The following is a 25,767-nucleotide window of genomic DNA, read 5'->3' on the forward strand; positions in this document are numbered from 1 at the left end:
TATATATATATATATATATATAGAAAGAGAGAGAGAGAGAGAGAGAAAGAGTCCAGCTACTATTTTTTTAAAAGGATAGAATTCTTTATTCTATCAAACCATTTTGGATGATCGGAACTCCAAATTGATAAACGACACCGTTCAAATTGAATTACACTATCCAAAATATTTAAAAATTAAATTTTGTAAATTTTGAAATATTATCAAATCCATCGAAAAGTCAAAAAATGAACGGTTAAAAATAAATAACCTTTTAAAAATAAAGGTTAGACATTTTCAATTTATGATCAAAGTCACCAAACTTATCTAAATAGTATATAAAAAAAAAATTTATCAAAAATTCAAACAGTTTGGGTTGCTCTACATCATTAAACAAGCAAATCTCATATTGACCGCCAAAAACTAACACTTCTGTATGTCTAAACAGGACATATTTCAAAAAACAAGTCAACTAAAAAATCGGATCTGGTTTATTAATTTTGGATCCATTACTTGGAACCCAAAATCTTACTGATCTGATTAGTAGCATTTTGAAATGGATGCTATTTTGAGATATGACAGTAGATGGGGAGTAAATGAGGACTCGTTGGGAGCTCCCTATTTAAGTTTCGTTGGATTCGATTATAAGAAAAGCTTATTCCAGAAATAGGTATAAGCAGGAGCTAAATAAATTTTGCATTTGAATGAAAATTGATTTGTTCACAGAAATTAAAAAAAAATAGCATTTGACTAGTTAGAGTGGAATAGTGAGAAAAAGAATAATTATAGTTTTAAAATTATAATATTTTATCTAATTAATTAACATAAAATATGTATTAAAAATAATTTAATAAATTAATAAATTTATTAGCTATGAATATTGTAATAAATTAATAAATATTATTATTAGATAATTATTTATATTAGTTAAATTAATTAATTATAAAAAATAAGTTATATTTTTAATTAGTTAGTAAATTATTTAATTTGGATAATTATGTAAAAAATCTAATTAATTAATAGAAAATATTAATTAAATAATAATTTGAGTTATTTAATTAACTATTAGTATTAATCAAAAATACTGCAAGATAAACGTAAATATTAACTATTAACTAATAAAATAATGGGGAAACTTCAAATACCCCTTGGTTTTGCACTTTCTCACTTTAGTACCCTGTGGTTTAAAGTGTATCAAGTTAGTACCCTGTGGTGTCGCACTTTCTCACTTTAGTATCTGTGGTTTCAAGTGTATCAAGTTAGTACCTTGTGGTTTCGTACTTTCTCACTTTAGTACCCTGTGGTTTAATACTTCGTTAAATTATATACCCTGAAATGGATAATTAAAAAAAAATTGAAACCACAGGGTACTAACTTGATACAAAAATAAAATCACGGGGTACTAACTTGATACACTTGAAAACATATAGTACTATAGTGAGAAAGTGCAAAATTACAGGGTGCTAAATGGATACACTTTAAACTATAGGGTACTAAAGTGAGAAAGTGCGAAACCACACTTAGCTGGAAATGTGANCACAGGGTACTAAAGTGAGAAAGTGCGAAACCACAGGGGTATTTAAAGTTTCCCTTTAAAATAAATATAATTTTAGTTATTTTAATTAATCTAATATTTGACCAATCTAATTATTCTATTAACTATGGTTAATTAAATTATTAATTAATAGTATATATTATTAATTATTTTTGGGAAACTTCAAATACCTCCCAGTGGTTTCGCTCTTTCTCACTTTAGTATTCTGTGGTTTAAAGTGTATCAAGTTAGTACCCGTGGTTTCGCACTTTCTCACTTTAGAACCCTGTGGTTTCAAGTGTATCAAGTTAGTGCTATGTGGTTTCGCACTTTCTCACTTTAGTACCCGTGGTTTAATATTTCGTTAAATTATATACCCCGAAATGGATAATAAAAAGAGAAAATTGAAACCACAGGATACTAACTTGATACAAAAATGAAACCACAAGGTACTAAAGTGAGAAAGTGCGAAACTATAGGGTACTAACTTGATACATTTTAAACCACATGATATTAAAGTGAGAAAGTGCAAAACCACGGAGGTATCTGAAGTTTTCCCTTATTTTAACTTAGTTCTTAAGTTGGAACAAGCTTGTTCTCCAAAAATGCTGGAATAACAGTTTTAGACTTATATCGACTTATTCTCTAAAATCAAAACTGCTATTTTCGGGCTTCCCAAGTGATGTTTGGGTATAAGTAGGAGAATAAGAGTTTATTCCCTCGCTTGTTTTCCGACCAAACACCACCTTAAATTCTCTTGCGTGAATGTGTTTTTTGGGTTTTCATTCTAGAATTTATGCTTGATGGAGCTTAAATGAGGTTAAAACTATACTATCCTAATATGCCGTCTTCAAAATTAAAGAAAAAATTATAACGGAAGAGATCAGTTTGAGATAAAACTAAAATGTAAATTTAATATAAGTTTAAATTTTTTATATAGAAAGGTGTTTAAGCCATACGCTAAAATATAGATTTATTTTATAATCAATCCTTTTATTATCAATCAAAGGATTTATGTTATATATATAAGATTTATTTTAAATTTTTTCTATATAGATTTATTTTAAAATATCAAATTGATTTATTTTATAGAAAGGATTTATTTTATAATCAATCCTTTTAATTATCAATCAATTTCATAACGTTCAAAAATATGACGTCGCGGTCATTCGAAGACGTTATTTATTAGCCGTTGCGCTGGACCATATCATTACCTGCTGCCTCTACCAACAAATAATATAATTTAATTTAAAATACGTTAATAATTAAATAATTCGCTCAGAAACAAAGAATGCATAACGCCAATAGAAATATGCGTAGACCGAGTCTACTACAGGACTGATTTTGTGATGACGTGGCGGGATAGCAATGGTTGGTTTTTTTAAGATTTATAGACTGCGGCTACGAAAAAAATTCCTACGCCGGCGGGGGCCCGTAATTGGGACGCGCCACGTGGCACGGTACAGAGAAGGGTACAGAGAAGTGGGGCCCACGCCGCTAGTAGAATAATTCTCCCACTGATTTAATAATGATTGGAGTTCAAAATAATTTGTAAGAATTAAAAGCTTGTATAAAAATTAAATTTAAAAATAACCAAAAAAAATCCTCCGATTTCTCCGCCGAGGAATCGGCAACCCGGCGATTTTTTACTTTTCCTCTTCTTTTATCCCTTTCCTACGAATCTCTCTCTCCTCTCTCTCCTCTCTCCTCTCCTCTCTCCTCTCTCCTCTCTCTACGAGCTCGCGACAACTACCCCGAGCTCTTGCAGCAGCCGCCTCCGCCGCCGCGCGCCACCTCGATCCGCCTCTCGCGGCGATCGTTTCGAGGTACTCCGATCTCCATCTCATATGCATGTCGATGTTCGATCCGTTGGTTTTTCTAGGGTTTTTTTAGGGTTTCTGATGGGAATGCAGCTTCCTCTAGGTGATCCGTATCGCGATCTCGCAAATCCCGAGGATCCGAGCCTGTTCCCGTCGCGTCGGTGGTCGGATCGCCGTTCGGACATGTCGGGCCCCCTCGATCGCTTCGCGAGGCCTTGTGAGTTTTGGCACAAACCCTAGCTGGATTTCGATTCCTTTTTTGTGTTTTGATTTGCTTCGTTTGAGATAATTAGGGTTTAATCCGGTTAATTTCTCAGAAATTTAGGTTTGTTTGGTAGTTTTTAGGGGGTTTACTTTTCTTTTTTCGGCTGAATTTGGTCATGGAATTGTGCTTTCTAAGGAATGTTCTCTTGCGTTATCCACTGCGATCCACTTATATTTCTTTTAGGATTATCATGGAACAGCTGGTTTAGTGCAGTATAATAAACAAAAATGTATTAATCTGTATTAAAATTAGATTTGATACAGATGTAGTTCTTTGTTTATTCTTGCCCTAACCATGCATTTGATGCGTTTTCAAATATCCACTTAATGATTTTCAAAGCGCATGCATGGGTATTCTTCTAGTATTTGATTTTTGGGCCAGCTAATGTTGAGGTTGCAGTTGATTATTATATATTTATTCCCCTTGTTGATTCTTTTATTTGAGCTAATAATCTTTGTTAACATTACAAACACATTGTAAGAAAATTGATAATCTGGCTAGCAATTTTATTGAAGGGGATTTGGTGTAGTTGAACCTGTCAAATTTGATTTACGATTACAAAATTAGGGACTTGCCATAATTTGAACAGTTCCTATGTGGACCATCCTGGATATTTCAAACTGTATGTGACTGACAGAACAAAGTGTATCCTTATACATTTTTGTGTTCTTTAAGATAATATTTTAACAATCTTGATTTTCATTTGTCTGTTTGGACATCTATACTGAATAATTGGTTAACGACTGCAATTTATGGGGCATTTGGAGCCCTCCTTTTCTATCTAAGCACTAGCTAGGTTAGCCCTCTGCATTAAAGATGGGGACTTATCTATATTTTTTTTTTTTGAGCTGATTACTGACAATAAAATTGCATGTGCTTGATATGTCTGTCGTGATTTTAGTGTAGCTAATTTGGTGTCCCTCAAAATGAATCATGTTTAGATATTTGAAGCTCTTCTTGTTGCACATTTTATACATAAATTCTTCGAAAGTCACAAATCCTCCCAACATGAGAAGATGCCAAATGAACCTTTTGTTGCTCCAAGCCTTAACTGTCAACTTAGGGGAGGTTTTCAGGGATGCCTCAGGAATTTCTTTTTTTCTTCATTAAGCTTCGCTAATTTCTTCGGAGTTGCATTTCTATGCAAGCTATGTCGTCGGCAGTCTGTATGATGGTATTGGACAAGAGATGTGATGTTAGTTTTCTTGTAAATTGACCCTGAAGTACATTGATTTTTTAAATTTTTTTTGTTCACTTAGTTTCGGAAAAAAAATGTTGGCCTTAATTCACTTTCTGTCATCTGAACTTTGTCTAAAGATAAAAGTGTGCTCTATGCACACGTTCTTGTTGCCTTTCTGAGAGCTTGTTGCATCATTATAATTCAGAGATCTGTAGTATTATTATTTTGTTCAATTGAACTGCAATGATTTCTTTGTTTTAGGTTTTGAGGGGTTTTCAAGTCATGATGAACGAAGAGAACGCAAGTCAGACGTCGAGAACTCGGAAGATGAGAGGAGGACGAGAATCGGCTCCCTAAAGAAGAAAGCCATAAATGCTTCGACTAAGTTCAGGCACTCTCTAAAGAAAAAGAACAGAAGGAAGAGTGAAAGTCGAGTCGTCTCAATAGAAGATGTTCGGGATATTGAAGAGCTACAAGCTGTTGACGCATTTCGCCAGTCACTACTTTTGGATGAATTGCTTCCTGCAAAGCATGATGATTATCACATGATGTTGAGGTAACTCAAGATTTCTTTTTTTCAATACTTTGAATGTGTAAGTTATGCTTGAGATATTTCAATTCGTACCTGCTAAATTATCTTTTTACATCAATGCCCTTTGTAAAATTTGAAGAAAATTAATTTCTTAAATGCATACTAACAAAGTATTTACCTCTTTAAAAACCTTTTATATTGCAAAACCGGCTTTTCCCCTTGATTCAGATGACCCCCCCACTTAAGATATGGTTTTTATGTAAGTAAATTCACTTTTGAAGGGCATATATGAACATTAAGATTTTACAAGGGGTTTTTAATAGAAATATGATTTTGCTGGAATACATATTTAGAAATTCAACCATGTTTTGTCTTGTTCGCTTTTTTGTGGAAACCAACACCTATATGCAGCTGAGCTTAAGACACAAGAGCCTTTGATAAGTTGGTTAAGCAAGACGTGGGAAAAAATAACTTGTTATTTAAATGGTCAGAGAGGATTATGGCTGGTTTAGCTTATGTTTTTGTGGTAAAAACTAATAGCATATGGAATTAATGCTTGCTATCATAGTGTCTAAATTGAAAAAGTTGTGGGCAACTAATGATTAGTTCCTTTTCTTATCCTTTTTGCCTTTCACTTCTGCTTGAAGTAGAGCAAGCAACCCACTCTAAAATTTTCCTATTACTGATCCCCTTTTGGTCTTGGATTTCTTCCATATTGAGAGTAACATATAGAGCCAAGTAAGCAACTTACTCACCTTATCGTAGTATATGTAGACTGCTTTCACCTGAGCAGAAACATGGCAATGACGGTGCACCTATACCTACTTCGGTGCTTCCATTAAGATTTAGACTTTTGATGAGTGCATCCACCACCTTTTACTCTATTATTTACTGCACAAGCTTCCTTCAAATAGAAATTTATTGTGCCTATATAATATACTGATGTTGCTATAACATGATGTTCTATCTCATCTGCCTTTTCTAATAGCTTGTTTTATGGTTTGGCTGAAAGTAGTGCACACATAGTACAATGAAGTTCTTCTTCTTCTAATAGCTTGTTTTATGGTTTGGTGGAAAGCTGTGCATACACAGTACAATGCTCTCCTACGATCTTATATGCAACCTTAACTCTTTGAGGTTTTATTGGAAGATGAAACCAATTGAACCTGCAAATTCCATTGTAGGATTTTTTATTTTTTATTTTAATTTTTTTTTTTTTGGGTTAAGTAGTTGGAAAAGGGGATAGCACATTTGTTAGTGTTCTGATTCTTTCAATTTTATAATCTACTGCCTGGCCTCTCCTTTTACGACATCAATTATGCAGCCATATTTTGTCCCTTATTACCTTCACAGATCAAGGCACCTTGTATTCAGGTCTTGTTTGGTTTGGCTGAAGCTTCTGCAATTGCAGCTTGTCTATAGCATTTTGAAGAAACATTAATAACTTTTGTATTAAATCCTTTTTAGTAAGTGGAGTTTCATTTTGGAGCTTCTAATTCTGCGGCCCAAAAGTTCATTTTAGCGTTCTTTTGCAACATTCAAAGTTCACACCTCCTAGCCTTCTGTTTGCCAAACTCCTGGCTTCTAAAATTTGTGCTTTCTATAATAAAGAAGCTACTCCCAAAACTATTCCGAACTGCTGAACTGTGAGGGAGATAGGAGTGCAAATCATATTTTAATGCATTGGTAAGAAAAGAAAAAGACATGATAACATAAGAGTGTGAAATTAGAGGTGATCCCCTAAATGAATACCAGTATTTGGTCGCTCAATTTTCAAACATTGTGAGGATATTCTAACTTTATTTTGTCAAAAGAAAGTTTATTAAATGCTCCTATAATTAAACATATTTATTCGATATTAAAGCACTACTTGTTTTCCAAAATAACTGTATTTTGATGTCTTACGTCATTTCTGCCTATAGATTTTTGAAAGCAAGGAAATTCGATATTGAGAAAGCGAAGCACATGTGGGCTGATATGCTTCAATGGAGGAAGGAGTATGGTACTGATACTATCGTAGAGGTACTTTTGTAATTCCTTCAATCATCTTTCAGAAGATCCATGGATGTTGATAAATATTAAATATCAAAAGTAGAACTATTACTTCGAAAATAGGTAACTCTTTTCTTTTCTATTATTTCTAAAACTAGCTGCCATTTGAGAATTACTTCTCCTAATCGAGGGAAATGTTATTAAACTTGGCTATCTCCGGCAAACTCCCGTATCAATCATTGTAGTTTGCTGAGTCTTGGTTCATGTTACATCCTATAAAAGTGTCTGATCAAAGTTTGCACATTCTTTTTCAAATTTCCAATTTGAAATGAAGATAACATTTGAAATTTAAATTCGTTTATTAATGTTTTTTTTAATTGTAGAATACTGAGTCAACGCATTCCAACAATTTTGTTTACAAGGACAATCAATTACATATCATCTAATTGGTTTATTGTTAGTTTATTATTCTAAAATATCCATAAAGATATTTAAGGGTCGACAATGGTTTGCTTCTGGTTGGTTTGTCGGGGGGAAACTAATTCACCATGTTCAGCCACTTAAGTGAATCTGAACCAAAACCGAACTGTAATAGACTAAGACTGAACCAAAACAGAACTGAAAAAGTCGGTTTGATCTAGTTCATTTTGCCTGCTCTCTGATCTTTGGATATAATGTGCTGTCAGCTGTCAGCTTCTATTGCGACTGCGGAAGTAGCACAATGGTAGATATCGTGCTGTTTCGTTTGGAGGTTCAGGCTGGAAACTTGTTTGATTTGCTTCTTGAACTTTTTTTATGCATTTTACTAGAACATTACATGAAACTGGACTACTTTTGGTAATCACTAAAATTAAACTGGAAAATAGTCCATGTCTTATCTACTGTCTTTTTTGGTATGATTTTGTTACTGAAGTACCCAAACCGACTGGATTTTTCGGTTTGAAATTTTCTGTTTTCATCCTATGGCTCAACCAGTTATTAGAAATTTTGATTCCTATGGTTTGGTATGGTTGATGCCCTTAGTAAATATATCTATCTACCTCCTTTCAGTTTATGATAACAGTTTCAATAATAACAGAGTTGATTGTTTTTTAACTTTTATTTCTGAACAGGATTTTGAGTACACTGAGTTGAGTGAAGTTCTACAGTACTATCCTCATGGTTACCATGGGGTGGACAAAGAGGGGAGGCCTGTTTATATTGAAAGGCTGGGAAAAGTCGACCCGAACAAGCTTATGCAAGTGACAACTATGGATAGATACGTAAGATACCACGTAAGGGAGTTTGAGAGAAGCTTCTCAATCAAGTTCCCGGCATGTTCAATCGCTGCAAAAAAGCATATCGATTCAAGTACAACTATTCTAGATGTTCAAGGCGTGGTATGTTGTGCTACATATATATGCACCATTGCAAAAAAATAAAGCTTTGTTTGTATGGCTTACGCATATATATATATATATATATAGAATTGAGCTTCTATGCTTTTAAAAGTACCAAGTTATTGGTGCTTGTAGATTTTTAGCCATTGGATTAAGAAATATGCGGTTAGGATGATGTGGGCCCCCTAGGGTTGAGTGGGTGGTTGGTTGAATAGTATAATCTAATGGTTGAAAATGATCCGAGGTAGATCTAACGGTAAAAAACTTACAAGCACTAAGTGCTTGGTGCTTTTACAAGCACCATAGTTGGACTCTATATATATATATATATATATATATATATATATATATATATATATATATATATTACATTTGTGTATATATATATATAGAGTCCGGCTACTATGCTATTAATAGCACGAAGCACTTGGTGCTACCAAGTTTTCCGCCGTTAGATCTACCCTTTTGATCATTTTCATCCGTTAGATCATACTATTCAACCAATCACCCACTCAACCCTAGGGGGCCCACATCATCCTAACCGCACATCTCTTAATCCAATGGCCAAAAACTTGGTAGCACCAATAACTTGGTGCTATTAATAGTATATTAGCCTAGTTCTATAGGAGTCCGGTTACTATGCTATTAATAGCACGATGCACTTGAGAGATGGATAGCACGTTATCCGCTTTATTTTATTTCNTTATCTAGAGCATTTGAAACATCTAGAAATCAAATTTCATAATTTTTCGACATCATTTACCTTACGATCAAAAGCTCACAAAATTGACTATTTTTAACGGCCGGTATGGAATACTTGCTAGTTTAATAGTGCAAAAGAATCCGAATAGGTTGAATTTTTGATAGAAAATTCTATTCACTACCTCGATAAAGATCAATAACTCCGATCTTAAATTGAAGGATTCGATCATCCATTTTTAAGACATCGTTCGATTTTGACCGTTCATTTTATGCTTGCTTGATGGACTTTATTATGATTTCGAAAAATTACGAAATTTATTTTTTAGAAGTTTCAAATACTCTAGATCATGTTTAACGGAGTGGATCGTCAATTCGGAAGCTCCATCATCGAAAACAACTTATGAGTACGAAGGGCCCAATACTCATAATAGTATAGTAGCCCTACTCTCTCTCTCTCTCTCTCTCTCTCTATATATATATATATATATATATAGAGTCCGGCTACTATACTGTTGTGAGTACGATCGCCTTCGTACTCATAAATCGTTTTCGATTATAAAGTTTCCGAATCGACGATCCATACCGTTAAACGTCATCTAGAGCATTTAAAACTTCTAGAAATCAAATTTTATAATACTTTGACATCATTTACCTTACGATCAAAAAATCTCAAAATTGATAATTTTTAATGGTCGGTATAGGATACTTGCTAGTTTAACAATGTAAAAGAATCGGAATTGGTTGAATTTTTGATAAAAAAAATTTATTCACTATCTAGATAAAGATCAATAACTCCGATCTTAAATTGAAGGATCCGATCATCCATTTTTAGGACGTCGTTCGATTTTGACCATTCATTTTATGCCCGCTTGATGGACTTTATTATGATTTCGAAAAATTATGAAATTTATTTTTTAGAAGTTTCAAATACGCTACATCATATTTAACGGAGTGGATCCTCGATTTGGAAGCTCCATTATGGAAAACAACTCTATACTCATAAGAGTATAGTAGCTCTACTCTCTTTCTCTCTCTATCTATCTATCTATATATATAAATATATTATAGGCTAGGGTTACTATACTTTTATGAGTATAAATCCCTTTGTACTCATAGGTTTTCGACTGTTGGATGAAGGGATATGCGGTTAAGATGATAGTGGTCGCCGATTAGGATGATAGTGGATCCCTCGGATTGAGTAGGTGGTTGGTTGGTTGAATAGTATGATCTAATGGGTGGAAATGGTCAAAATGGTAGATGTAATAGCTGAAAATTTATAAGTATAAAGGGGTCTATGCTCTATACTCATAAGAGTATAGTAGTTGGACTCTATATTATGTGTCTATATATATATATATATATATACGAGTTGAGCTGGAATACTATTAATAGTATTTGGGCTATTTTACTATCGATTTTTTAGCCGTTAGATCTACACTTTGATCAATTTCATCCTTTAGATCATACTATTCAACTAAGCACCTACTCAACCCTAGGGGGACCACTACTAAACCCTAGGGGATGACTATTATCCTAACACTACAATTTTTTTATCTAAATGTTAAAAACTGGATAGCAAAAAAGGTCAAATACTATTAATAGTATTCTAGCCCAATTCTGTATATATATATAGGGTAAAGTTCAAATACCAGCATTGTAGTTTCGCACTTTCTCACTTTAGTACCCTGTGGTTTAAAGTGTATCAAGTTAGTGTCATGTGGTTTCATTTTTATCTTTCGTCAGCTTTTCCGTTAATATTTTGTTAAATTATATATAAAAAATTTCAGATTCCCCACCTAGGTTTATCAAATATTCACTTTAGTACTCTTTAGTTTTAACTTTGTCACTGATTTAACAACAAAAATTAGTGAAATCGATAATAAAAAGATAAAAATGAAACTGCAGGGCACTAAATTGATACACTTTAAACCACAGGGTACTAAAGTGAGAAAGTGTGAAACCATAGGGGTGGTATTTGAAGTTTTCTCATATATATATATATATTACATATATGAGTTAGGCTGGTATACTATCGGTAGCACGAAGATCTACATACTACCAAGTTGTTTTCAATGATGTAGCTCCCAAATCAACGATCGACTCCGTTAGACTTTATTTGCATTATCGAAAGTATTTGGAAACTAAATTTCAAATTTCGACATCATTTACCTAGTCTAAAAATGAATGCCTAGAAATAAAAATCTCATAAAAGATGATGATAAAAGACTTGAATTTAATATCAGAGGTATTGATCTTACACTAAATAGTGAAAAAATTTTCTATAAAAATTTCATCAGATTTGGATTATTTTACACCGTTAAATTCACAAACGCATCACATCGACCATTAAAATTGTCAATTTTGAGACCTTTTGATCATTAGCCAAATGATGTCGAAAATTATAAAATTTAGTTTTCAAATACTTTTAATAGTGTAGATCAAGTCTAACGAAGCCGATCGTCGATTTGGAAGCTGCATCATTGGAAACATCTTGATAGTACGGAGGCCTCCGTGCTATCGATAGTATACCAGTCTAGCTATATATATAGTATATATATAGAGAGAGAAGGCTGCTATACTCTTATGAGAATAGAGCCCTTCGTACTCATAAGTTGTTTTTGATGATAGAGCTTCTGAATAGATGTTCTACTCCGTTAAATATGATTTAGAGTGTTTAAAACTTTTAAAAAATAAATTTCATAATTTTTCGAAATCATAATAAAGTCCACCAAGCGGGCATAAAATGAACGGTCAAAATCGAACGATGTCCTAAAAATGGATGATCGGATCCTCCAATTTAAGATCGGAGTTATTTATCTTTATCTAGATAGTGAATAGAATTTTCTATCAAAAATTCAACTGATTTCGCTTTTTTTACATTGTTAAACTAGCAAGAATCCCGTACCGGTCGTTAATATATATATATATATATATATATATATATAGAGCTAGGTTGCTATACTATCAATAGCACAGAGACCTTCGTGCTACTAAGTTGTTTTCAATGATGTGGCTTCCAAATCGACGATCGGCTCCGTTAGACTTGATCTACACTATTAAAAGTATTTGGAAACTAAATTTTATAATTTTTCGATATCATTTGGCTAGTGATCAAAAGGTCTCAAAATTGACAATTTTAATGATCGATTTGATGCGTTTGTGAATTTAACAGTGTAAAACAATCCAAATCTGATGAAATTTTTATAGAAAATTCTTTTCACTATTTAGAGTAAGATCAGTACCTTTGATCTTAAATTCAAGTCTTTTATCACCATTTTTTATGATAATTTTATTTTTAGCCNTTTTTTTACCGTTAGATCTACGCCTTTGATCATTTTCAACCGTTAGATTATACTATTCAACCAACCACCCACTCAACCCTAGGGGGATCACATCATCCTAACCGCACATTTCTTAATCCAATGACCAAAAATTTACAAGCACCGATAACTTGATACTTTTAAAGCATAGGAGCTCAATTCTGTATATATATATAGAGAGAGCAGGACTGCTGTGCTCTTAGGAGCACGGAGGCCTCCGTGCTCCTGAGCCGTTTTCGATGATGGAATTTCCGAATCAACGATCGTCTCCGTTAGGCTTGATCTAGCGTATTTGAAGTTTCTAGAAAATAATTTTTGCGATTTTTCGATATTATTAACCTAGCAATCGAAAGGATTCAAAATCAATAATTTTTAACGTCTGAAAATAAAAATCCTATAAAAAGTGATGATGTAGCACTAAAATTTTCGATCAAAAATATTGATTTTGTTGTAGATAGTATAAAGAATTTTGTATCAAAATTTCATTTGATTTGAATACTTCTACACCGTTAAACTTGAAAACGGCAGATATCAACCATTAAAAATTATTGATTTTGAATCCTTTCGATCACTAGGTAAATGATATGAAAAAAACACAAAAATTATTTTCTAGAAACTTCAAATACCCTAGATCAAGTCTAACGGAGCCGATCGTCGATTTGAAAATTCCATCATTGAAAACGGCTCAGGAGCACGGAGGCCTCCGTGCTCCTGAGAGCACAGCAGCCCTGCTCTCTCTATATATATATACAGAATTGAGCTCCTATGCTTTAAAAGTATCAAGTTATCGGTGCTTGTAAATTTTTGGTCATTGGATTAAGAAATGTGCGGTTAGGATGATGTGATCCCCCTAGGGTTGAGTGGGTGGTTGGTTGAATAGTATAATCTAACGGTTGAAAATGATCAAAGGCGTAGATCTAACGGTAAAAAAATTTATAAGCACCAAGTGCTTGGTGCTTTTACAAGCACCATAGCCGTACTCATATATATATATATATATATGTATATATATATATATATATATATATGTGTATATATATATATATATATGTGTATATATATATATATATATATATATATATATATATATATATATGTGTGTATGTATGTATGTATGTATGTACTTGCAAATAGTCGTAAAATCTGAAATTTCATCTATAATCCTTGAAAGATGCATTTTTTTTCATTCTTAAATATTTGGTCGGGAAGTCATGTGTTAGTAGTATTCTTATGAAAGAAGGTTCAATGGGCGTTTTTGTATGTACAAGGGTATTTATATGTACCGAATATTTATTTTTTTGAAGAACCCATGTAAAATCAAATTTGCAAGGCGATATATTTAAATAGATAATTTCCATGCTATACATGTAAATTTCTCTTTTTTCGTGTGTGCCTTCTATAATTTTTGTGTGCCCTGTAGGGCTTGAAGAACTTCAGTAAAACTGCACGAGAACTAATTGTGCGGCTGCAGAAGATTGACAATGATAACTACCCTGAGGTTTGCGAATTCTTTTTTCCTATTCTATGGACTTAATGGACACAAGATTGTTATTGAAGATAATTCTTACAAGAATAACTATTCGTGCAGACATTATACCGAATGTTCATCGTTAATGCTGGCCCAGGATTCAGGCTTTTATGGAACACTGTGAAGTCTTTCCTCGATCCAAAGACTACTTCGAAGATACATGTAGGCAATTGTGATCTAACCGTGAAGTTCAGTTTTTTCTCTTGAATTTCTGAGAATGTAAATTGAATTACTTCGCAATTTTCTTTTTCAGGTCCTTGGGACCAAATTCCAAAGCAAGCTGGCTGAAATAATTGATTCCAGGTTGGTGCCTTGAAAATTTTGCATGATATATGTATATGCCTTTTGAAACTTAATTTCTTGCATTACTGACCCTTGCTTTACAAGAAAATTTTGCCTCTATTTTACTTTTTTCTTGATAACTTTCAGCTTTCCTCCATGAATTGGATATTTCCCAACTTAGATGTAAGAGATTTCATTTTCAATGGCCATACATGAGATTCCAGATTTTATAGTGGTGCATAGTAAATAGTTGACTTTTGTGCGAATATATATATATATGTAAAAGCCCTCAATTTTGTTTCATGATTAACACCTTTCCTTTTGTAAATTTATTCAGTGAGCTTCCGGAATTTCTTGGTGGTTCTTGTACTTGTCCCGAACATGGAGGATGCCTTAAGGCAGAGAAAGGCCCTTGGAAGGACCCAAACATATTGAAGGTTTCTGTTTGTTAACCATCTCTTTTTTACTTATACATATTATATTCTCAATTTTGTCTTTTAATTTTAAGGAATTTTTGCTGTTATATGTAGATGGTCCTTTGTGGTGAAGCACAATATGGTAGGCAAATTGTAACTGTATCCAATGGCGAGGGAAAAATCATTGCTTATGCTAAACCACAATACACAGGAGTAAGACTTCGTACAATCCTTTTTCTTTTTTAACTTATTTCCCTATTGAAAATAAGTTGCTAATGAATGAAAACTGCTATTTTGTAGAAAATGATTCACATATTTTTTTTATTTCACAAATGTACCCACTTTTTTCAGTTTTAGAATTTTTGGACCAAAATTTTTCTGTGGACCAAGATGCCCCTAACTGAAATACCTGATGCATGCAATTAATTTTAGTCTATACAGAAAGATTTTTTTTGAAAATGTTAGCAGCAGAGGAAGTGGATTAGACTGCTTAATTAAGAGAAACCTATTGGTTGATTTTGCAAAATCCCCTGCTAAAATCAGTTTCTTCTTTTTGGAGTAGAAAAAGGGTAGTGATACATCTACTGCGGAGTCTGGTTCAGATGCTGAAGACATTTCCTCACCAAAAGCATTGAGAACTTATATTTCTCACCCTCAATTGACCCCAGTTCGCGAAGAGGTGAGTTGATTCTCTGATGACATTTTCTATTTTATATGTTGACATTTTATTTTTTTAATTAGGATACTATCTTGGCAACTCTTTTCTTATAAGCTAACCATGCGTATAAAGGTAGTGTCTGTTACAAAGTAAGTTAGAGAATTTCAGAAGGATATGAATGTTAATTTATGTACTTTTTAAAGTTCCAAGTGACTATATGGGATTGAGTTTGTTGAGTTGGTCGAAAAGTAGCACAGGTAGATTTCAACAATTGTTCTGTATTTGATTTTGAAACTACTAGTTGTTTTACAAAAACACACTCTGGGAAAAATAGGTGATCTAGGTAGGAGAAGGTGAATTTCTAGAGAAGGAAATGAGGTTGAACGTGCTTCGTATCTAGTAAAAGTCAAAGCACATAGGACCAAAAGTGTTTCGGATGTCTTGTATTGAACATTTGTTTCTTTAATAAACTGTTCTTGCAATCAGTATTTCTTGTGATATAGTAGAGTTGGTTATAAGTATGGTCTCTAAAATTTGGCTTTGGTTTCAATTTTGTCCGCTGGTTCGAATTGTAACAATTTAATCCAGAAGTCTTACTCTGATATCAGTTTCATCATCAGTATCATTTCAATTCTGAAGTTTGATCTTAACTTCAAGCTTAGCCCTGAAGTTTGACTTCAGTTTCAGTTTCATCTTTAAGTTTCAATTTTATGAGTCTAATGATGGTGCTGACTAAATTATTACAGTTAAAACTATGAGGGAATATCGAATTTTGGGCCAAACTTTTTGACAATTTTGTTGTTAACCCTGTATTATAACATGTTATGAATTTTCAAATAGGTTGTTATTAACGTAATCACAGCAACTACTCTCATATTATCTTGTAGCAAGCAAAGATGGTGAAGGCAGCTAGCTTTCCTACTGGTCTTTCTGAAAGTGGTGAACATGTTCCCATGGTTGACAAGGCTGTTGATGCAGGATGGAAGAAAGAAGCTTCTAACCAGAGGCTTTTCGGATCTAAAGGTTCGTGAATCAATAGCTAAAAGAATTAAATTTGAATAGAACAAAAAAATCCCAGATCTGTCAGAAAATTTGAAGAAAGCCCCCTAATCTTCCTCTTTTTTACATGAATCTGTTGTTTTGAGTTTTTATTTTCAAAAGCCCCTGCTGAGATCTTTCAATGGAACATAGGAAAATTTTGTTACAAACATATCCTCGGAAACTTTATATTCTCACTCCTAATTTCGAAAAACACTAGTGCTAGTGGAATTGTTACTATTGCTAATGGAATTTACTATTGCTAACTTTCGTCCTCAACTTTATTTATATGAAGTTCACAAGGACAACCATTATAAAGGGACAAAAGTCACTATTCCTTTTGGTGTCTTCCTTGATTCCATTAAACATGCCTGTTGGCAACTTCTATTATTAACAACAAACAAAAAAACAAACAAACTTAGAGTAAAGGGTTTTATCTGACCTGACAAAACAAAAGTTAGGGCCTTTCTTGAGACTGTCCACAAAATCAGGGATTACATAAAAATTATCTTTCCATTTTTTTCGTTCTCTTAAATCTTGATCTTTAGATCTTTTTCCTTGGGGCAGATTTCAAGTTGTTAAGCCTGCTAAATTTAGCATCAACGACATCCAATTTTATCTAATTCTGCCTTTTCAACTTCTATTTTTGTCACTAGTAATTTCACAATAAAAGACTAATGAAACTGCTTAGATCTAGTTACACAAGTTTGAATATGATACATATGCTAGTCACGCACTCCATTTTCTTTATCTTCATTCTTAATAAATAACTAAACATGGCTATGTTTTTTGTTTGCTATTGTCATAAATGCAGATACTGTTTCTCTTACATCAAAACCTTCTGAAGGTCACTTGGCTCAAATTATTGCGACCCTGTTGGCATTTATCCTGACTATTCTGACTTTCCTACGTGCAATCACAAGTCGCGTGACCAAGAAACTTCCACAGAGTACTTCCCAGCCAGAGACTAACTACGCCACATTTCAATTTGACTCTGTTCCGAAAGAAGAGTTCCGCCCGCCTTCGCCCGCTCCAGGATTTACCCAAGTAGACCTCCTTTCGTCACTTCTGAGTAGGCTCGGTGAACTCGAAGAGAAAGTCGAGATTCTTCAAGCAAAGCAACATGAGATGCCTTCTGAGAAGGAAGAGTTGCTTAATGCCGCTGTTCGCCGAGTAGATGCATTAGAAGCCGAGCTCATTGTTACTAAGAAGGTAAAGTTGTGCAACTCATTTCCCTTCTTGACTAATGTTGGCTTTGTATATTTAGCTAGACTATGCAGATGCACAATAACTACCGTAGAGCATCATAAATCTAGGCCTTGTTTTTCCTCACCACTTGTATCCATTCTTTTTCTGAAAAGAATGGTTATTGTGATTCATTTTGGCTCTGGGCTCTTTTCTGTCTAGACTTGTCTATCCAATACTCTTTATCATCATACTATTTGTAAAGGATTTTTTGGTTAGTTATTATAATCTTAGATAGTTACCATGGTGGGCCAAATTTTTTTTGAATAAATTTATCCATTGTTATAACCATTTTTTTAGACTATATTCCCAACTGTTATATGGATGATTAGTTAATGACCTGTTTTTTTTTTTTCCTTAGTTCACTTTGTTGGTTTCTATTTTCCCCAGTACATGTTGAACAATATTTTTAACCAGCGTGTTGTATTTACCAAACTCGGCAATTTTACTTTGCGTATTTATGTGCTAATTTATTACACAGGCTTTGCATGAAGCTCTTATTAGGCAAGAGGAACTGCTTGCATATATAGACCGCCAAGAGGAGGCTAAGCTTCGGGTTAGTTAACACTTTCTACCCCCTCTCTTTTTATCAATGCTGTCCTACATTCAAAGCTTTTTTTTTTTTTTGTTTTCATTTTTTTGATAACACATTAAAAAAATGATGATACCGATGAATTTACGTACCTTGCTACAAATTTTTTGTAGAAGAACAAATTTTGCTTTTGAAGAGTTTGAAGAGGCTTATGCGGCTTTGTTCTGCTGGTGGAGGTTTTACAAGCAGGAAAAGAAGATGAATTTGAGGTGACATTCTACGGATGTATCTTCAAAATCATTGGGTTTCGACGTATGATTCTAGCGATAAATAAATTGTATTTTCATTTCCCCTTCTATTGCAATGCCTTTATAATAGCCTTTCTTTTCTTTTTTTTTTCCCTCGCACGTTTGTTTCCCAGTATGAGGACATAGTATAAGTAAAACAACGTAATCAAAAAGATTATCAAGTCAGTTACTTTTTTTAACTTTGGTATATTATATATTTATATATACACACACACACGCTTGCTGAGTCCTCCTTTATGCTTTGTTATTTTATTTCTTTATTTCTTTTTATCCTTGTATCAGAGATGTAAAAACATCCAATGGAAGTTGTATCCCTAGTATTGGGACTACTAAATCTTTGGAATGTGGGGAACAACTATGGCCCTTATAAGTCATAACCTTTGTAACGAGCAAGTCGTAAAATATTTGATAGTTGATACTCGAAATTTCAAATTTAAAGTCTAGTTGTTCTATATTTCTAGCTAAATTTATTTATAAAAAAAAATGAACGAAATGGGTACCATACTGATACTACCATTCTCTCTCTCTCAAAAAAAAAAAAAAAAAAAATGCAGGAGCTCTTGGTGGGGGGTTGTGAAAAGGAGCTATTAATGATATTTCACATAGCTTTATTCAAATAACAATTTTATGGAACTTCCGGTCACACCAATGATGACCAAACAAGTCCTAAATATTTGGGAAGTGATCTCAATTGACTCACTTTTACTACGAATAGATCAGCTTTTTTCAATTTGGTCCAAATCAACAGCTGAATATTAATTATTCAAAGGAAGCAGGTAACCAATCACATGTGGCATTAGAAATAAATGTCCAAACTAAAATAGAATGTATGTACATAACAATCAACTTGGTAAATCATACAATCGAATAACAAATAAAATGTATGTGATCCCAAAGGAATCATTTGAGTAATACATATGTACTTTTAACCGAAAGCTTGGATTAGTTCACCCAAGAATAAACACATATAAGGTTGCAACTCATATAAAAGAAAATTAACCAACCTCTTAAAAGTTTCATATTTTTACTTTACATGGTGCTTTCTCTCTCTTCTCACTGCATTCTTTTACCAGCAAAATGGGTTCTGCATATGTTAAGTTACAGTGTTATCAGATGAAGAGGATATGCATAGAAAAGTATTAAGCAAAAACAAAATAATGTAGCTCCTAAGTCAAGCAAAAGAAGAAGAGAACACATTTAAAATATTATGTATAATTATTTATTAACTAACATGGTACTATTTCTTTGTATTTGAAGTGATCCAAGGCCCTAGTTTCTAAGAAAACATACCGTGGTTAAGAAATGGAGTTATAGTGTGGAAGAAAAATGGTTTGCCACAATTATTGAAAGAATAACAGCAACATATATACAGTATTAAACATTTATACAATTATATATCTATCCCAATAGAAAAGCTTATATTATGAATGAAAGTGCCAGGATATAACTATATATATATGGTGTGTTCAAAAGATTGGATTTTCGAAATATTCGACATTCGGATACTAAAACCACTTACCAACTTGTTCTTCTTCTTTTTCTTCTTATCAATATAAGCAAGAAGCTCCTCCTGCTGCGAGAAAGCATCCTCGAGAGCCTGCGAAATGAGAAATAAATAGGAACCATTATTTTTACAGCCAATTTAACTAAACAATCTGCACCAAATTCTCTCATGCCATAGCCATGAAACTGAAATCCTTTTCTATCAAATATGTGCTTACCTTTCTGGTGGCTGCGAGCTCGGATTCTAACGCCTCGACGCGGCTCACTGCAGCCTTAAGCATCTCCTCCTTCTCAGAAGGCATCTCAACAGGCTTCATGCTGAGAATGTTCATCTTCTCTTCCATTTCCACAAGGCGCTTAATCACCGCATTGTATTCAGCAGCTGATACTTGAGGTTCACTCATCATGCATAACTGCTTTTGGCTTCTGACTGCAGCTTCTCCGTAAGCAGGGTTCGTGCAGTCGATGGCCGCCCCGACTATTTTCTTGGACACGACGCGGCTGACTTTGAGGATGGTGACTAAGCCCATAACCACGGCCATGACTCCTCCGAGGACGGGGCTGCCAAGTCCTCCTGAGTTTTGGCAGATATCTGCCAATGAGTAGGGATCTGAAAAGCGAAAAAATAGCATCTATATATTAAACTTTGTGTCTTGTCTATTAAATCCCTCACACTATGAGAGAACATTCAAATTCGCAGATTTAAGACACGACATGGGACAATTTGAAATTACTGAGAAAAACTTGAATCGACACTACTACATGAATTGAACCGTCTAACACGGAAACGACACGACATAACAGGATTACAGTAAGTAATTTTGTTGAGCATCTAGGTAAAGTTATAGGCTCTTAGACGTAGTCTCAAATGGTGCTCAAGCTCCGCAAATATAGCTGAAAATTAATTTTTTTGAGAGGTAATAGTTACATGAACCAACCTTTAGATATCATTGCAAGTTTTTGGTCTTGTACTTCATTGTTCCAGCTAGCGTCGACGGCCTTGTCAACAATCGGGATGTGATCATCGCAAGAATACGAGGAGGAAAGAGTTTCTTCGGCCTCCGGAACCTGTAGAGTTTAGAAAAGATTAGGGACTCGGCTAAAATTGAAGGACCAACATGAGTGTTAGTATAATACATTGACCTGTGAAATAGCGTCTGATATTTCTGTTTCTCTCTGTCAGAAAGAATGCAGCAGGGAGTTTATTGTAGAATAAGCATAACTATCATGGAGAGTACTACAGTGTTCATGTACCAAAAACAATGCAATGTTCATTAATTTCTTAGTGAGATAATTGTAGGAAAACCCTTGTAATTATAGCAGTTAATTCTAAAATTGCCCCCCCAAGAACATAGATTCTATCCTCTTGACCCCCGTATGTATGCTGACATATATCATCAACAAAAGGAGGCGAAGCGATGAAAAATCATTGTTTAGGGAGGTTGATAAATAGGTTTTCAATATTTCAAGGTGGCAAAAATGGAAATCGTGATATTTACGAAGGGCTTTCTTCATTTTAGCATTTCAAGATAGTTAGTTAGCTAGTTATCCGTTTTGTTCATATAGTACTAACTGATTGAAGAAGTCTCCTACCTGGTATGCTGGACAGCCAGGTTCCTCACGGACGGGAGACAAATGTGGGTGTTCAATAAAGCCCCTCGATGGTTTCGGAGATCGAATATCGTCTGTGGGAAAAATCATCTCTCCAGAGAAAGATTCTTGCATCTTTACGTAATGACAAGAGTATCTTACAAATTAGTACTTAAAGATTGTAAATTAAAGCATGAAGAAATGAAAGAAACAGAGAAAATTAAGTTAGGTTGAGTTTCACAGCCACCTTGGGATAGAATATCTCATCCTCAGAAATTGTTTTCTCGTCGGCACTGAAAGAGTTTGAGTTTGGCTTCCCACATCTCCCATAGCCACTTTGAACCATCTATACATCAATGTATTTAGGGAAAAACTCGGTTAATTTTTCTATCCCTCTCAACTTATAATGTTGAAAACATTGAAGAAAATCTACGTAAAAATAAGAAAGTAAAGAAGCAAATAAATTATGATTTGAGGGTCGAAAGGTAAACACACCTTCAGGATTTCGAGATCCTTCCATGGGCCTTTGTCGGACCGAAGACAACCACCCTCACAGTTGCAAGTGCCACCAAGGAACTCCGGTAATTCACTACGAGAAAACCACAATAATTTACACAATGATTTGATGCCTAAATAATTCAGAGAGTAATTACCTGAGGTTTTATCAAAGTAATTTTTGATACATTAGTATTCAAAATTCTAGTAGTAATGTGTGCTTCATAAGCTTTAATGCAAACCTGGCATCAATCACTTCAAGCAACTTGCTTTGGTACTTGTTGCTCAGAACCTGATTGTGAATCAAATTATTGTTAGTTTTCGCAATAGTTCATCAAATTAGAGTTGTTAATAAAGAGAGAGAGAGAGAGAGAGAGAGAGAGAGAGAGGCACTTACGTGAATCTTTGCGGTGGTTTTAGGATCAAGGAAGGTCTTTACGGTGTTCCAAAGCAGTCTAAATCCCTGACCGGCATTGATGATGAACATGCGGCACAAGGTCTAAAGAAGAAAAAGATTGTAATAAAGTAAATATCATCATTTTGCATGATATAGTTACTTGGCTATACAATTTTTGTGATTGAAGTGATTCATAATACCTCGGGATAGTTATCTCCGTCGATCTTCTGAAGGCGGCTGATTAACTCTCTCGCAGTCTTATTGAAGTGTTTGTACCCCTAATAAGATAACACATTCATACCATATTCATTTTAAAGCGGGAAAGGAACAACCTATTTTTTGAACTTGAGCAACTTAATTATTAGACTCTCAGAAAACTTGTACAAAACCGAACTGCATGCAACTTACAAGTAAGAGGTTCTTCATACCCTCATGTATTACTATGTTAGTATACATATTCTTATGAAACCAAGGAATTCTAATGCAAATTAAGGATTAGTGTCTTTGTCATAGTTATTCTTGCTAAATCATCTATTCAGATATGTACCCCTACATAATGCGATTATTTTGTATTCCTCTCCAAAGTGCATTTTCTAACGAAATTAGTTATGGATTCAAGGGAAAAGTAGGTTTTGCATCGTAAATAAAGAGTACTAGTTTTAATATGGACATATTCACAAGAACAAGGGCATGTATATTCAAAATAAAGTTTCTATTATGGACATATTTATGTGCAGGTTTCGCATGCCTTCTATTTTCAACAGAAGGTCTTCTTCACATACCACTCCTTGGACATCGAGAATTGTCGTGCTCTGGTCGATATGCCGCTTCGCTGCGATCGAGCAAGCAGGGAATTTAACTGCGAAGGTCCTCTCAAACTCCCTAACGTGATACTTAACGTATCGGTCCATATTCGTGACTTGCATCAGCTTGTTCGCGTCGATTTGCCCAAGCCTTTCGATGTAAACTGGTCGGCCTTCCTTGTCTACTCCATGGTGGCCTTGTGGGTAGTGCTCCAAAACTTGGTCGATCTCTTTGAAATCGAAATCCTGGGGAGTTAATTAGTTGTATAAAATGAGAAGGAATGAGTGAGGATATATAATTTTGATCTTTAGTTAGCATGAAATAAGAACTATATATATGATTATGATTCCTTTTCCTATTAAGAAAGTGAGGAAGAAAATTACATCTGTTATTGTGTCGGCGCCGAATTCCTTTCTCCATTGGAGCATATCAGCCCACATTTGCTTCGTCTTTTCAATATCGAACTTCCTTGCTTTAAGAAACCTGTTTCCGAAAACAAATTGTAACTGTCATTAGTATTTTGTCAAACCATATAATTTCAATTTCTTTCTTCATAGCAAATTAGATCGATCGGTACATCATAACTGTTACAATGAAATCAAAAGATAGATACATTTGTTCAAGACCATTACCGTAATCTATCAAGAATTATACTAGCGAACTATATTTTAGTCATCATAACAAATAAAGCAAAAAAGGGATCATAATATTAATGATACTACAACAGCTACAATTAATGCATTATCCATCTATTTATCTATCCATAGATATGTACCTTAGCATCATGTGGTAGTCATCATGTCTGGAGGGAAGCAGTTCCTCGAGAATGAGAGTCTGGCGGAAGGCATCGACAGCCTGCATCTCCTCAGCATCGCGCACGTCCTCGATGGAGACTGACATAACCTTGCTGCTTCTCCTGCCCCTCTTCGTCAGCGAATTTCTGAACTTTGTCGACGCATTGATCGCCTTCTTCTTTAAAGACCCGATTCTTGTCTTCCTGTCGTCCTCTGAGTTCTCGATGTCAGATCTTCTGTCTCGCTTTTCTTGATCTGGAAGGCCTTCCTGACCTGCCAAAGAGTTAATAGAGTCTAACATCATCAGAAAATGCGAAATGTTATGCGAAATTGATTCGCTTTTTCTTCTCCAACATTTTTTTTTTCAAGATTGATGATATTTGTTTGAGAAGAATTAGATAATTATTGCACGAGTAGTTAGAATAGAATTATGCACATTGTACATAGTTTTATTGTAAGTATGTCTATTTAATTTATTTCCTATACATAATTTGCGCCGACATAAACCATAGACCAAAACTACAAACTTATAATGCTCTCTTATTTTTGAGATGCCATATAACAATGTGCGAATAGAAAAATCAAATATCAACATAAAAATCAATATATACTCGCGTATTATTTGAGACAAATATATGCTTCTATATATATATAAAAAAATCGGACGTACCAGGTATTTGGAATCGGTCGAGAGGCCCCGACATAGCTTCACTCATGGTTCGTTTGCGCGAGCTACAACACATAGTCAAAAAAAAAAAAAAAAAAAGAGAAAAAAAAAAAAAAAAAAAAGAGAAAAGGAGAACAAAAACTCTTTAGCCCGAAGAAAAAGAAAAGAAAAAAAAAGAATATTCTTGTGTTGTATAACTTAGTTAAATATTGAACATAACTTTAGAACAATCTCGATATATACGTGAAGTTGAAATTAATATTGCACTGTTTTAAGTTGATCACAGAGAAAGTAGGGAAAAAAAAGAAGAAGAAGTAGAGATTAATTGTTTGCCTTATACATGCATACATGAAATGTGAAAATATTTTAATGCAAGCGTATTAATCAGAAGATGCATGATTAATGTAACTTACTTGCCCGATCGAGTGGCCGGTGATTAATTAATTATAATGAATGCTATGCGATGTTTAATAAAACGAAGCTCAATTGTTTGAAAGTGTACATACCTACGAGAGAAGCATGAGGTTTAGAAACAGCAAGGGAGGGGGAGGAGGTGTAGCTTAAAAATGATAACACGGAATGCGCGTAGAGAGAGAGAGAGAGAGAGAGAGAGAGAGATCCAGAGAGAGAGAGAGAGAGAGAGAGATGGGTGTTAGAGAGCGAAAGAGGGAGAGCTTTTTCGGCGTAATGCAAGCTACTCCGTTCGTTATTCCTATATTATATTATACCCAAGAAAACATGGGGAGCTTAAAATTAGATATATAGTGAGAGGGGGAGGGAGAGAGAGAGAATCGCGTGCAACGGCTA

The 25,767-nt window shown here is 34.2% G+C and overlaps 2 protein-coding genes across 4 annotated transcripts; one reads left to right on the forward strand and one right to left on the reverse strand.

Annotated features, from left to right (window-relative positions):
- Positions 3,166–19,046, forward strand: LOC109718313 (phosphatidylinositol/phosphatidylcholine transfer protein SFH8-like). Of its 2 annotated transcripts, none has more exons than XM_020244487.1 (15): positions 3,166–3,339; positions 3,427–3,550; positions 5,040–5,334; positions 7,233–7,332; positions 8,415–8,681; positions 14,124–14,201; positions 14,292–14,393; positions 14,485–14,534; positions 14,851–14,950; positions 15,044–15,142; positions 15,492–15,608; positions 16,475–16,610; positions 17,440–17,837; positions 18,352–18,426; positions 18,576–19,046. In XM_020244487.1, exons 2-15 carry the CDS (start codon positions 3,517–3,519, stop codon positions 18,594–18,596), a joined length of 1,872 nt encoding a protein of 623 aa, XP_020100076.1. In that variant the 5' UTR covers positions 3,166–3,339; positions 3,427–3,516; the 3' UTR covers positions 18,597–19,046. The 2 variants fall into 2 exon arrangements, with proteins under 2 accessions (XP_020100076.1, XP_020100077.1); XM_020244488.1 differs by having other exon boundaries at positions 3,437–3,550.
- LOC109718311 (phosphatidylinositol/phosphatidylcholine transfer protein SFH12-like) lies at positions 19,527–25,553 on the reverse strand. 2 transcript variants are annotated; one of them, XM_020244485.1, is made up of 15 exons: positions 25,467–25,553; positions 24,964–25,025; positions 24,275–24,566; positions 23,883–23,982; positions 23,478–23,744; positions 22,896–22,973; positions 22,696–22,797; positions 22,541–22,590; positions 22,299–22,392; positions 22,051–22,149; positions 21,807–21,938; positions 21,152–21,281; positions 20,432–20,823; positions 20,230–20,307; positions 19,527–19,794 (listed from the first exon to the last, which is right to left on the reverse strand). In XM_020244485.1, the coding sequence occupies exons 2-15, from the start codon at positions 25,007–25,009 to the stop codon at positions 19,777–19,779; spliced, it is 1,878 nt and encodes a 625-aa protein (XP_020100074.1). In that variant the 5' UTR covers positions 25,010–25,025; positions 25,467–25,553; the 3' UTR covers positions 19,527–19,776. The 2 variants fall into 2 exon arrangements, with proteins under 2 accessions (XP_020100074.1, XP_020100075.1); XM_020244486.1 differs by lacking the exon at positions 25,467–25,553 and adding an exon at positions 25,374–25,420.

This window comes from Ananas comosus, linkage group 12 (genome assembly GCF_001540865.1).
Source record: "Ananas comosus cultivar F153 linkage group 12, ASM154086v1, whole genome shotgun sequence".
In the NCBI taxonomy this organism is placed as follows: domain Eukaryota; kingdom Viridiplantae; phylum Streptophyta; class Magnoliopsida; order Poales; family Bromeliaceae; genus Ananas; species Ananas comosus.